The sequence below is a fragment of the Pyrus communis genome, chromosome 13, assembly GCF_963583255.1.
Source record: "Pyrus communis chromosome 13, drPyrComm1.1, whole genome shotgun sequence".
Lineage (NCBI taxonomy): Eukaryota > Viridiplantae > Streptophyta > Magnoliopsida > Rosales > Rosaceae > Pyrus > Pyrus communis.
The window spans coordinates 18,578,533-18,593,061 of NC_084815.1; the positions used below are offsets into that span (position 1 = coordinate 18,578,533).

General features: G+C 38.1%; 1 protein-coding gene across 1 annotated transcript; it reads right to left on the reverse strand.

The window, feature by feature from the left end:
- Positions 1-6,655: 6,655 nt before the first annotated feature.
- LOC137713001 (beta-1,6-galactosyltransferase GALT31A-like) lies at positions 6,656-10,547 on the reverse strand. Its single transcript, XM_068452229.1, has 11 exons — positions 10,187-10,547; positions 9,111-9,216; positions 8,973-9,034; positions 8,632-8,843; positions 8,443-8,506; positions 8,277-8,349; positions 7,921-8,041; positions 7,729-7,816; positions 7,528-7,653; positions 7,304-7,413; positions 6,656-7,015 (listed from the first exon to the last, which is right to left on the reverse strand). Exons 1-11 carry the CDS (start codon positions 10,288-10,290, stop codon positions 6,867-6,869), a joined length of 1,215 nt encoding a protein of 404 aa, XP_068308330.1. The 5' UTR covers positions 10,291-10,547; the 3' UTR covers positions 6,656-6,866.
- Positions 10,548-14,529: the final 3,982 nt, after the last annotated feature.

Here is a 14,529-nt window from a genome sequence, read left to right on the forward strand (position 1 = left end):
TTAAATTATGGGTTTTGATTGAAATTCTGAAGAGGGTTTTGTGTTGATAGATGTGGGTTTGCAGGATATTTTGTTCTGGGGAAGAAGGTGTTGATAATGCAAAGTACAACATCCCGAAATGGAACACCGAAAATGCAAATTACAAACAGAGCATAGAGACGAGGAAGAAGAAGGTGTACACATGTTAAAGTACATTTTTATCCTTGCATTTAATGGACATTTAACGGAAAAATTACTTTTGGACTAAATTTTCTAACGGATTATAGCACGAGGGTTTAAATCCTAATTTTTTTACCACGGGAGCTATCTTCCGATTACCTTGTCATCATAAGGACCATTTATCTGATTAGGTCTAAAATTAATTTCGTCCCCAACATTATAGCTATATTTATTGTATATACATCCAAATCCTGTATAGTTACAATGTTTTTTATAATTATAGTTTTGAGTTATGTACAACTTTTATGTATAGTTAATAATCTGCATGTTATAATATTAATATATGACAATATTGATATTTTATGAACCTTAGGATATAGATTAGTTAAGGGAACTGATATTAGATTAGTGAAGGGGGCTAATGCACTTGTACACCAAAACTATCTACACACGCGTTACAACATGAATACATTATGTCATTTAGCTTAGTGGTTAATTTTTTTTCTGATAAAATTTTGGTTAATTTTTTTCTAATAAAATTTTAATATAATAAGGGCGACGGGCGTGGGCTATGAAAAGTAATGATCCCCTTTACCACCTGTAACTATCACTAACAACACAGAGCGGGTTGGGTAACGGAATTTTTTACAATGCTCTGAAGTATAGGATATTAATTTTTGTACCGTTAGATCACTATTTTCAAAATACAAAAATTAAAAAGTAACGGTTAAAAAGTTCGAAATATATCATATACTCTAAAGTACCAAAGAGATTTTTTTATGACTATAACACGAAAGAATAACGTAATTACTGGAGACTTACAAATTTCTCAAATTCATGGGACAAAAAGAGGAGTTTGTAACTTGAACTGATATGATTATATCCATAACTCACTGAACATCTATTACTGAAAGAATATATTCTATCGAGTTATTTGTACACGGCAACACACTCATATGAGATCAAACTTTTCTGTATATAGGTCTTTTTCTTTTTCTTTTACATTTTTTTTTTACTGAGAATGATGAAGGATTAGGCAAGTCAAACTAGTCATCAAACTATAAAAACACGCACAGAGCGGTCAGAAAGAACCAAGACGTGGGATTTAGCCATCAACTACAAAAGTAAGCTACTTCATTCTCGCTCCGAGCAATTAGAAATGATTAACTTTTTGATAGAATGACTCCTCTATCACCCATCTCTAAAATTTTATTTAAAGAAAAAAACAAGGGGATACAAATAGAGGGACGAAGCCAAGACCCACAAATCCCGAACCTATCTCATGTGAGTGTGCAGCCACAAATAAAATTTCCATTGACCCCGTTACACCGGCCAAACTGTTAGTGTCTGATGTTGAACCCAAAATTAGGTCACTTTATACTTCAAGAATTGACATCCTTGAGAAGGAAGCTCACTGGGCATGGACGGTGTACTTTCTACTTCAGTGTAGACTTCAATTTTGGAAAATCCCATCTGATGTGCCCACTTCACCTGTCAAGAATTTGCATTTCGGCTGTACCACCGACCACAGAGAATTCCTCAAGCAGTTGATTACAAATTCGAACAACTGCAAATTAAATAGGTAACTGATACTCTGTAAACGATGAATTGTCTTAATGGTTGGGATTTTTTTTTTCAACTGAGTGCGTCTTGAGTACAAACCATCTCTCTTTTCCTTAGTATAAATTAGTTTAGAATATCGATGTAATGAAAAATATTCAAAGTGAACATGTATAACTCATATACATTGGAGAACATATTAGTTTTGTGTGTTCAAATACCATCACTCAACATACCCATAGGTACAAAAGAAAGTTGAGTTCTACTATAAAATCAATTGATAATTGATCCCTCATTTCCTGATGTGGGATTTACTCTTAATACGTCATTTTATGTGTGACGAATTTTAAAGCTTAATATACGAACAACACAATCGGGTGATTTGGAACACATGTGACTGTTGGGTTCGACACATGAGACAACATGTTTTGGTACCATAAAATTAATTGACAATATAAGATGTAATCTAAACTCTTTCAAGCACATCAAGAGTCCCTTTTTTTTTTTTTTTTTAATGTGAGAATTACTCTCAATACACTTGATAATATATTGGTGATTTTATTCTAAATCGACAATCCAACCACCTAATGTTAGGTTTACCTGTGATAAGACAATGTTACATTTACCTGTGATAAGACAACACATTGCCCGAAGAACTGAACACACAGAAGAATGAAGAATCTTATTAGTGCTTAACAGGTGTAGAGTGTGAATGTCATCTCATTTCAGCTCTTTCGATTTGACTAGTTACCAAAGCAGAGATGTACAAAGAAGTTGGACAGTATGCACGGAGCCTCTCTGTCAGGACTTGCTTGAAAGAATTCTTCACAAAATAAATATTTTCCTAAAAGAAAGAACAACTTATCGGAACTGTACTTGGCTCTCTGCAAATGGAAAAGTTACTACTTAGGCCATCTCATTTCTTTTCACTCTATGATCGCTGATGATTTCATCAAAGATCTTGTCCATTTTCTGGTGTACTTTCTCAACGGCAGGCTTCAAATTTATGGCATAACAGAGGAATTTAGGGCTTATTTTAACTCTCTGGTTTTTCAAGATATTAATATTTTAATAAATAATACATGATCATATTTGCTTCTATCTCCAATCGAGGGTCAAATGGCCAAACATAATTTATTATTTAAATTTAAAAATTACAACAACTTAAATTCAAATCCAATAACAATTTAAATTTAAAAACTACAACTTATGTTTAAAAACGACGAATTAAATTTAAAAACTACAAATTAAATTTAAAGAAATGGTGAATGAATGGTTTAGGTATTTATAGGAAAAAAATTAGAATTTTTAAGAATTTAAAAAAAAAAAACGGCCCAAAAAACCTAAAAAAAAGAAAAAAAAAACTCAAATGCAACGGCTAGCTGACGTCAGCTAGCCGTTGCATTTGAATTTTGGGAGTTTTAATGAAAAGCCCACGGTACTGTTCACTTTAACGAAAAATCACATTTTTACACTAAAAAGTCAATCATGGTATTATTTACTTTACACTTTATTTTGTCCTTATTATTAAAACTCAAAATTTTCAAACTCCTTTCATTAGTTTTTCTTTGAATTTTTTTCTTAAGCATTCTTGTCGGTTATAACCAATAGGAATACGTTTATATTATTTAATATAAATGTATTCCTGTTGATTGTAACCAACAGGAAAGCTGATTTTTTTGGTCAGCCCCAAGTTGGTTGGCTGGCTGCATGCATGTCACATCCCGGCCCGGGGGGGGGGGACCACTTCCCGGGCTCGCTCCACCATCGTAGCACGATATTGTCCGCTTTGGGCCCCGACCACGCCCTCACGGTTTTGTTTCTGGGAACTCACATGAGAACTTCCCGATGGGTCACCCATCCTGGGAATGCTCTTGCGCGCTACTCGCTTAACTTCGAAGTTCCGATGGAACCCGAAGCCAGTGAGCTCCCAAAAGGCCTCGTGCTAGGTAGGGATAAGAATATACATATAAGGATCACTCCCCTGGGTGATGTGGGATGTCACAATCCACCCCCCTTAGGGGCCCGACGTCCTCGTCGGCACACCACGGTCAGGGTTAGGCTCTGATACCAATTTGTCACATCCCGGCCCGGGAACCGGCCCGGGGGGGACCACTTCCCGGGCCCGCTCCACCACCGTAGCATGATATTGTCCGCTTTGGGCCCCGACCACGCCCTCACGATTTTGTTTCTGGGAACTCACACGAGAACTTCCCGATGGGTCACCCATCCTGGGAATGCTCTCGCGTGCTACTCGCTTAACTTCGAAGTTCCGATGGAACCCGAAGCCAGTGAGCTCCCAAAAGTCCTCGTGCTAGGTAGGGATAAGAATATACATATAAGGATCACTCCCCTGGGTGATGTGGGATGTCACAATGCAGCCAACCCTTCAGCCCTCTCCAATTCCGTGGGGCCCTTTCAGATTCCATAGCCCTCTGGCCTAGCCTTCGGTTGGAGACGGTTTTCAGGTTATTTTCAGCCTTCTAGACCCTTCGGTTAGAGATGGCCTTACAAACCCCAAGTGTATCTGATTTGTAAAAACTTTCTCTCTCCGTGAGAGACCTTCCCTCTGTGTGAGGGTTAATCTCACCGATCTGTGTGAGTGGTTCTTGATCGAGTCCATTTCCGGTGCCGCCGATCCTAGCTTTCTCCCTCTTTTTTTTCCTTTTCTCTCCGTTGTTTTTTTCCCAGGGTTTCTTGGCCGATCTGCCATTTTCTCTCCCCTTTGCTATCTCTCATCCAATTTCCCAGTTTCCGTCAACCTTTACCGCGATTGGTTGCGGTGTTTCAAGTTGGTGTGCTTTGATTTGCTGTCTGCCCCTGTTGGCAGTGTTGCTCGTGGACTGCCATGAGCTTTTTTCACTTGGCTGCAAGTTCTCTGGGGTTTGTAGCTGTGTTGGGCGTGAAGATTAGACTTGGATGCTGGTGTCGGTGAGGCATGGCTTTGTTTGGGGACCGAATTTGACTGGATCAACATGCACAGCTGCTATTTTGGTGGTTGCAGCAGTGATTTTGGCGGATGTTGCAGTGGCTGTGGTTGTGTCGGTGTGTGTTGTGTTTTGGGCTCAGCTTTTGCTTGGGCCTTTGTTGGTCGTTTGTGTTTTCGTTCTTGGGCCTTTGTGTTGTAAATTTTGGGCCTCTGTGTTGTAGTGTTTGTTGGTAATGTATGTTTTCTTTGCTCCACAAAAAAACAAAAAAAAAAAAAAAAAAAAAAAAAAAAATCCCCTAAGTGTACCTGCTGCACATCCAATAGCTGTTTTAGGCTTCTTGGTGATAAATTGTATCACCAAGACCAACTCTAATGGCGCATTTATTCGATGAGTGCGTATTGCCAGTTCAAAATATGAAGATAAAAAGTTTTATTGTGATAGGAGGTCCTTAAAAGCGCAATATATCGGTAATAAAGTAGATACTAAAGAAAGGCTGTGGAGTGGCTGTGCCACTAAGATGGTGGCTTCATTACAATACAGATTTGCCCTTGTTAGTGCATCTCGAATCCAAAAATTTATTTTATATTCGTATTTTTGTATTTGGGTCTAAAAGTGAAGAAAGACTTACATAAAACAATTTCACGGTTAAATAATGTATTGATCTACTAAATACAATAACATGTGTAAATTTCCCTAGACTCTACAGTGTATAAGTCCCCATTAGAGATCTTTTGACCCAAACTCACTTCTTTGACATTCTCCTCCCTCTAACCCTTAGGCCCACAATTTGAGCTATTTAATTAAAAGCAATCTCAAATCTAGATTTGGTAGGATGAAGCGGATTTGAGTTTTCCTTGTATTCTTAAATATCCGATCAAGGAGAGCAATTTACAAGAAATATGTACACTGTCATTTTGGGGTCTCAATTCATTAATATGCTTCCGATATACTTATATATGTCAATACATAACTGTCCAAGACGCGACATGATACTTAACATGTTCAAAGTAAATCCTCCCAACTCATAAAAGTGGAAAGAAAAAAAAGGGTTATTATACAAAATGTTTCCTGAGATTTGCATGATCAATAGAAATGGTCCATAAGATTGAAAATCAATAAAAATGGTCCCTAAGATTGTCCACTATCCATGATTTTGGTCCTTTGGTTAAAAACAATTTTGGGCAATTTTCAAAGCTTTGTAACTCAATCGTTTCTTAACCAAATTCGACCCTTAATATATCAAAATGAAGATAGGAAAGTGTAGAATATTATTTCTATTTGAAAGCCCAATGGTTGCCGGAGATAGACGGAAAATAGCCTGAAAGGTGACTGGTTCGTGGGAACATTGGAAAACTCACCGAAAACTGGGTAAACTTTAAACGTTCATAACTTCTTCAATACTCAACCAAATCAAGTGATTCAAAAACAAAAATAATACTTCTTGATGAGACGAAGAGAATGGTACCTTTTTCGAAGGCTAACTCGCCGTGGTTTGGTTGGATAACGGCTCAAAAGTGGCTAACCGTTCGAGTTAGCCACTTTTGAGCAGTTTTCCGGCCAAACCACGATGAGTTAGCAGTAAAAAAAGATACCATTCTCTTCGTCTCGCCAAGAAGTATGATTTTGGTTTTTGAATGACTCAATTTCATTGAGAATTGAAGAAGTTATGAACTTTTAAAATTTACCTAGTGTCTGACGAGTTTTCCAGTTTTCCCACGGATCAGTCACCTTTCAGGCTATTTTCAGGCCATCTCCGGCAATCATTGGGCTTCCTAATAGGTACAATCTTGTTCTACACTTTCTTATCTTCATTTTGATATATTATGGGTCGAATTTGGTTAAAAATCGATTGAGTTACGAAGCCTTGAAAATTGTCCAAAGAGTTTATAGCAGAAGAACCAAAATCATGGATGATGAACAATCTCAATGACCCTTTCTATTGATTTTCAATCTCATGAACCATTTCTATTGATCATGCAAATCTCAGGGACCATTTTGTATAATAACCCGAAAAAAAATATCCAAACGGTTCAAAGTTGGAAAGAAAGAATTTTCTCCATATTTTCTGACTCAAGATTCACTGTGCAATGATTAACTTAATCATATACCAACTGTCCCAGGGGCATAAATAATAGCAAAAATGGGGCAGCAGGTTTTTGTTTAACCAATTTTCTGTCAGCTCATACACATTTACATCACAATCAAACGTGCCAAGTTTCAGAAACTAGTGTGCCAAATAGCTTCATCACCTTCCCCACATCGCTCGTGCACCTCCTCCATTCTCTCCACCGATTTGCATATGCCGCTGCAGCTCCAGTCGAATGATGCAGCACAAGGGTTTCCTGCTTGAGCTTTCCACTCACACTCTGAGAAAGATAAGACAGTTTTGAGTTGAAATAGAGCTTAATAGTATCGAAAACGAACTGATTATAATGTGATCTTTTTGTGTGGCTTTCAAGAAAAGTACTTATTTTAATGAGAGCTTTTGACGATCAATAAGATGAGTTTTAATAGCTATGGAGAGTTGTATTCTCAATGGACGAATCATCTAATTATCTAGAAAAGCAAAATGTACAATCTGGATGGCATATGCATAAATAAACTAACTGGTTAATGTCTTGAAGTGGAGATAAATCACATTGCCAAGAACTTACCAGGAGGAGTTCCACAGCAAAGGCTTCGCTCGTCAATGTGCTCAACATCAAGACCAATAAACCAAGAACCCAAAGAGACATCCTCATTTGCATATTTGTGAAGTATGTGGCTGAAGTGGAAAACAGAACTTTTTGAAGTTATATGGGAAGAAAAAAATGTAGAATATTTTTTGTGCGTACAAGAAAAAAACCAGAGCAAAATGAGACTGCACAAGAGCACTAACTGATGCACTGAGATGTAAGTTGCTAAATCTTTGGAAATTGCGTATATTTGACCTGTTGCGTGGCGAAAATACTTATTTCCCTCCTCTCCGAATTTCCAATATTCCGGTTCATGGTACTTGACCCCCCTATCAAAATAGGTACAGATGATGAATGACGAACATAAATTAAACAAGAGAGATGCACAACATTTGGCTGCTTACTTATTCGCCAGGATAGGTCCAGACTTCATGCAACCGATATATGTACGAGGTTTTGATCTATGACGGGCCAAAGTAGAACCAACCATTCCTGTCAAATATTGAAATTAATTTAGTGTCGCAGATTCTCTATCAATTGTTTCGTCCCCTTATTTCCATAGCAGAAACAGCTGAATTAAATATATACACACTAACCAAGATTTATGTGCACATCATCATCAACCTTGATATAAAAGTCAGCATCCCACTTAGAGACAGCTGCCGTAAAATATATTTGGGTTTTTGACGACAATTCGCGATATCCTTCTATGTGATTCTGCATACATACAATGGTAAACAATACATAAGGTCCACCGAAGTGATATGCAGTTTGAACCAAAGGACAATCTAGATCTTAAAACAACTAACTAACAAAAGCTGACCAAAGAGTTTCAGAATTTTGTTCCCCTGATTGGTCCCAAGACAATATATATGCATCAAGCATTGCACGAGTCTCCAAACAACTAACTGGAGATAACAGGTAATTTGGTCCCAGGCACTCAGTTACTTACTAGTCGGAAAAAATCCTTATGTTTCTCCTCTTCTGCCTCAATGGCACGATCCAAAACACCCCCTGGAGTTGCACTGACGGCAAAAAAAGAACCAGTAAGTTTTGTTAAAATTTTCTTTCTGAAGCAAGCAGTTTATTAAGCTAGTCACTTGCAATATAAAGCCTACCTGTGTCCAATAACAAACCGCATTATAATTCCCTTTTCTTCCTCTAACTTCTTTAACTCATCCCCTGGAAAAGTGATAAACTAATAAGTTATGTGTGTGTGCATATGTATATGCGTATTTCTTATAACAGCAATGCCGGCAACTAATCTTTTAGTGAGAGAAATGAATATTGAAAATTTGGATTTGAACCTTGTGGCATCCACGTTTCCCTGATTGACTCCCTTCGTTTCCGGCTGCTAAAGGCAGTCATGATTCCCATCACAAAGAAAACCTTTTGGCGCTCTTTCAATGGCTCACCTCCTGGTTTTATCACCATAGGAGATCCTTCATCATTTCCAGATTTGGAAGATCTAGCTGTCGCTAGCTGGACCTCCAATGTGGAAATTGTCTTATCCAATGCCCTGGAAAAAAATGCAACATAAATTTCAATAACATACCAATATTAATGTGTATATATTTGAAATACGTAAAATGATTGTGAGCTGTTATGAGATTTCTTCAACAAATAATAGAAGGATAAGGGAAGTTACATGATCACATCATGTGTTTGCGAGACTTGAGAAAGGATGTCTCCTACGCCATTAGCAGCCTCCTGCAGTAGAACGGATAAATTATTAACGAGTTACCACAGAAATGGAGCTAATAAATATTTGAATCTTGTAACTTGCCTTCTTCTCACAATTAGCTATGGGATGCAGAACTCTTCTTGATTGATCTTTCTCCAGTGGTGAAGCCTCCTCATCAATTTTCTCTGGATCGGGATCACCCCAAAACCTGCAAGATAAACATCAGTAACTGACCGATGAATGTGTACTTGGAAAAGAACACTATGAACCAGATAATATAATCTCATATCACATGAGTTGGATAGATTAAAACAATTTTGTTTCCTTGCAATTTACAGTTCATACTTTACCATATGGTAGTATAGTTACGTTAAATCCTCTCATCACATTCATGTGATTTGGGTACCATAGTTGGGCTTCACCAGCCAAGTGTCTCGAGGGAATTGGACTTTCGTGGAGATTGATCAACACTCGCCTTATATTTCTATGAAATATCAGAGATATAGGAGATTTGGGTGCACATTCAGCGCAAAGCTAAGCCAATCAAGAGTAATCCTATTGGGTGCACATTCGTCTTCAAGTTGCCGGCTTGTCACCGATTCCACTGGCTAGAAATCTCTTTCAGCACCACTGAACTTTGTCAACCGGCTGCCATTATTTACCATCCAAAGGAGTTAACTCGAAACCATTTTCCTAGTGCCTGGCCTCCAACTTAAAATCGATCAACCAGCTCCCCAAATTTCTATGAAACTTGAAAAATCTGCTTTCCGGCCAATCAGAGTTAACCTCTCAGATTCCAGCGCTAAACATCACTGAATCTACTACTTTCCACACTAAAAAGCCAATAGATCACAACATATTCATTACGCCAATTCATGTAACTTCAAATTACGACCAAGATTTAGCACCCATTACTCCAATTGGCAACTTCAGTACATTTCAAAATTACCAAATAGATAGCAAACATCCTAAATTTCAAACAATGGTGCAAATAGAACTTGAATCCAGAAACCAGAGCATCATTTGCAAAAAGCAGCAAAATGGTCGAAAAAAAGAAAGCTCATTGGCAGCAAACAACATTAAAAGAATGAAAATTTACAATCCCCATTAGACTGAGAAGCAAATCTAGAAGCTGAGAGAACCACCTCAGCACAAGATCTTAGAGAGAGAGAGAGAACCTGTTGACAACAAGAACACCGAGGAAGAAGCTGGCAATGCAGAAGAGAGAAACCCATCTGGCGGGGACTCCATTGCCGACCTTGTGAGGTCTGCTGAGACCCATCTGGTTGAAAAATGTCCTCAGCTTTAAGGAAACGCCCTTTTGGTTTATGAGAGGAAGCTTTAGGAAGAATATGAGCAGCAGCAACCTAGAGAAAGCGCACAGCTTTTCGTACGGACGGCAACAAAATCATGTCATGAAACAGTGACATATAAATTTGAAAAGGAAAAGGAAAAGGAAAAGGAAAGGGAAAGGAAATTGAAATTTGATGGAGTCAAGGAAGGGGCCTTTCTTAAACCTATCAAACACTCTGATGGGAGGGGAGATGGGTTCCCTCTTCCCTGGTAATTATATATTTTTGATCGTTTTATTATTGTTAAATTAGTTTAAATTTTAAAATCTATCTAATGAGTATACACAAATTTAAAATTTAAACTTATTTCATGAAAATAATTAAGGGGTAAATATTACAATTAATTAAAGGTGGTGACTGGCGAAGGCAAAGATACACCCAGTAATTATAATGTCTCATCTATTCCGTTGTTCTGTCATGAATCATGATGGGGAAATAATATTTATTCAAAATGTTTTCGAAAATGACAAAAGCCATGGCAGCTTTAAGTCTTTAACTGCCAATAATGCCCCTTTATTCTTAAGCAATGGCATGCATTGGCAAATGGCACTGGCTAAACTTTCTGCGCCTTTGCCCCTCTGTTTTTCTATTTTTATTTGTTATTTTTCTCTGTATATTTTCCAAAATGCTCATCTTATTACAGATTTCCAGTTTAGTTTAAAAGAAATGAGTACATATTTTTCTGCACAATCTTGTTTGTTTATCAGTTAGATCTAAACAGTCCAAATAAACATAAATGTTGAAGAAAAATGGAAAAGTAGTGTGCATCTGCCAGTGTTCCAACAGTCTTTAGGTGTTAGGCAGCTGACTACCACCACGATCAATTTCTAGCATTTAAAAATAAGAAAGGACATCTACACTTGCTTAGATGTCCGCCTAGTCTGCCTAGACCCATGTAGGCACCCACCTAGATCACTTAAGTCGCGACTCTCATTTGCACATAACTTCCTTTTTGTTCTTTATTTTTTAATAAATTGTAAAATACTTGTTGGATACTTGAGCGAACACTCATTATATGCTTATTCTTCATATTTTCAATATGTTCTAATATTTTATTATTTATATGTCATTCTATTTTGCACCATATGTATTTTTTAATTAATATTTATTTATATGTTATATAAAAATTTAATTAAAATTTAAAATAAAAAAAAAACCGCATAGGCCTTCACTTAGGTCCAGACTCCTAGACACTTGACTCCTATTCGCCGTTCGATTTTAACGTCTACGACCTTTTAAAACCTTGGTATCTACTAATAAAAAAAAACTTGAAACCTCATAAATGTATGTATTGTTTATGTTGACTCTAGTATTGTTGATGTTGAGCAATTTGTCGAGTTATTTAGCACCCCCAATTCTGAGTACTAGTCCCCATGTAGAAAAACAAAAGCTTATCTAAATGTGTGATATGAGACCTTTATGTGTGTGTTATAGTAAAGAGATTTTAACATATCACCAACACATTATATGAATAGCACACTTATCAAGTGACGATGACCTAATTACGTGACGATTGTTAGTTATCGCACGTTAGAGGTACTTAGTAGTTGGTAAGTAGCCAAGTCTTTTCCCCTTGTATGGGAGGTTGTTTTAGTTTTGCCCCATAGGGACAGAGATCATGTTTGTGTAACCAAATTCAGAGTTGGGGTTTTAATAACATTTCCATCGATCTAAATAAAGAAAGAAAACTTTACTTTGAAGGAGCTCAACATAAAACAAATACAGATTTGTAAACTGAAATAATGCCTAAACCTAACTTTAATGTTTTTTTTGAATAAACGATATTATCTACATTAAGGGGGAATGAGATGCATTAGTCTCATAATGAGCTAATAATAATGTGGTTCAAATTCGCCATTGGTGAGAATCGAACCTAAAATCTCATACTTACAAGTGAAGAAGAATATCACTAAACCGTAGTACTAAGTGACATCTAACTTAATTTTGGAATTGCATAAATCTAACTTTCTAGTCCTTTAGTTTTGGAGCAGAGACATAAACAATCAATGAAGCCAAGAGGGCAGTCTGGTCCACATGCAAAAACAGAGATGCGAAGTTGGCCATATACTGTACCTTTTTATGTAGTAGAATTCAAAACATAAAAGCTGAAAAAGGTTGGTTGGTGAATGGTTATAGTAAATGTGACCTAAAGTCGAGGGTAATATAGTCCATTTGATGCCAGGGTGTCGAATCAGAGATGGAGAGAGACAAGACGACGTGAATGCATGATGAAGCCATCGATGTTAAACCAAGGAAAAGAGTAGTACTTTAAGTGGTATTGTAGAGAAGTAGATCACCATTAGAGCAACTCCAACGGGAGCTAGAGCTTGATGGACCGGCGACTTTGATGACACAATAGCCCCAACTACCTTATCCAGCCCATGCGAGCGATTGGGCAGGGGGCCCGAGTGAGAGGCCCAGCTCGAATTGGTGGCCCGAGAGCCTAAGGCCACATGATACTTGGCTGACGTTACGTCAACCACATTATGAAATTAATAAAAAAATGTAAAAAATTAATAAAAAATCCGAAAAAATTTTTTAAAAAAAAAAAGATTTAATTTTTCTATAAATATCTTATCATTACCTTCCACCTTACACCACAATTTTATATTTTCTCAAATACTTTGAGTTGTAATTTCTTATTTAATGAAACGTGGTATAATGAGACCGATTAAAAATTTGAAATAAAATTATTTTTTATGATTTTATAAAATAAAAAATACTAATATTTTATTACATATTGCCATGACTATTCAGTTTAGGGGTGGAGATGCAAAAGACAATTACTGTTCATTAAAGGAAGTTATTGTTCACTAAAGGCTATTCAATAAGAAGTTGCCCTATGGGGCCTTGATATGCTAGAGTTGCTCTTAGGTCCATTACCATATCATACTCCCAAATTCTCCTACACTCCATGGAAATTTTTGCATGTATTATAACGAAACATAGTTATGTGTAGTTATAATTCTAAAACAAGTTAATAGATTTGATATATCTTATCAAATGGGGCGTTGAGGGGGAGCGAATAGTGCAATCGTACAGTGCCCCAAATTTGAAGGGCCTCAAAATTTTTGCTTTTACATCCCACATCGCTCAAGGGAGTGGATCCTGTAAGCTTTATATGTATATTCTCATCTCTACCTAGCACAAGGCCTTTTGGGAGCTCACTGGCTTCGGGTTCCATGGGAACTCCGAAGTTAAGTGAGTAGCGCGCGAGAGCATTCCCAGGATGGGTGACCCATCGGGAAGTTCTTGTGTGAGTTCCTAGAAACAAAACCGTGAGGGTGTAGTCGAGGACCAAAACGAACAATATCGTGCTACGGTAATGGAGAGGGCCTGGGTTGTGATGGGGGCCCGGGCCAGAATGTGACACTCACGGTTTTGTTTCTGGGAACTTACACGAGAACTTCCCAGTGGGTCACCCATCCTGGGAATGCTCTCGCCCGAACTCGCTTAACTTCGGAGTTCCTATGGAACCTAAAGCCAGTGAGCTCCCAAAAAGCCTTGTGCTAGGTAGAGATGAGAATATACATATAAGGATCACTCCTCTGGGCGATGTGGGATGTCAAAATCCACCCCCATTAGGGGCTCGACGTCCTCGTCGGCACACCATGGCCAGGGTTAGGCTCTGATACCAAATTGTCACATCCCAGCTCAGGCCCCCATCACAACCTAGGCCCGCTCCACTACTGTAGCATGATATTGTTCGTTATGGGCCCCTACTACGCCCTCGCGGTTTTGTTTCTGGGAACTCACACGAGAACTTCCCGATGGGTCACCCATCCTGGGAATGCTCTCGCGCGCTACTCGCTTAACTTCGAAGTTCCCATGGAACCCGAAGCCAGTGAGCTCCTAAAAGGCCTCGTGCTAGGTAGAGATGAGAATATACATATAAGGATCATTCCCCTGGGCGATGTGGGATGTCACAGTGAGGGCGTGGTAGGGGCCTGAAGCGGACAATATCATGCTACGGTGGAGTCGAGCCTGGGATGTGGTGGGGGCCCAGGCCGCGATCTGACAATTTTATTGTTATATCCCACATCGCCCAGGGGAGTGGATCCTGTAAGCTTTATATGTATATTCTCATCTCTACCTAGCATGAGGCATTTTGGGAATTCATTGGCTTAGGGTACCATCGGAATTCCGAAGTTAAGTGGGTTTGGGCTAGA

Excerpts from the sequence above, each read along its gene's own strand:
- LOC137713001 (XM_068452229.1), bottom strand. The coding sequence starts at position 10,290 with ATGGGTCTCAGCAGACCTCACAAGGTCGGCAATGGAGTCCCCGCCAGA. Across the intron at positions 9,217-10,186 it reads GGTGTTCTTGTTGTCAACAG|GTTTTGGGGTGATCCCGATC; the intron begins GTTCTCTCTCTC and ends TTTATCTTGCAG. Across the intron at positions 8,042-8,276 it reads ATAAGGATTTTTTCCGACTA|AATCACATAGAAGGATATCG; the intron begins GTAAGTAACTGA and ends GTATGTATGCAG.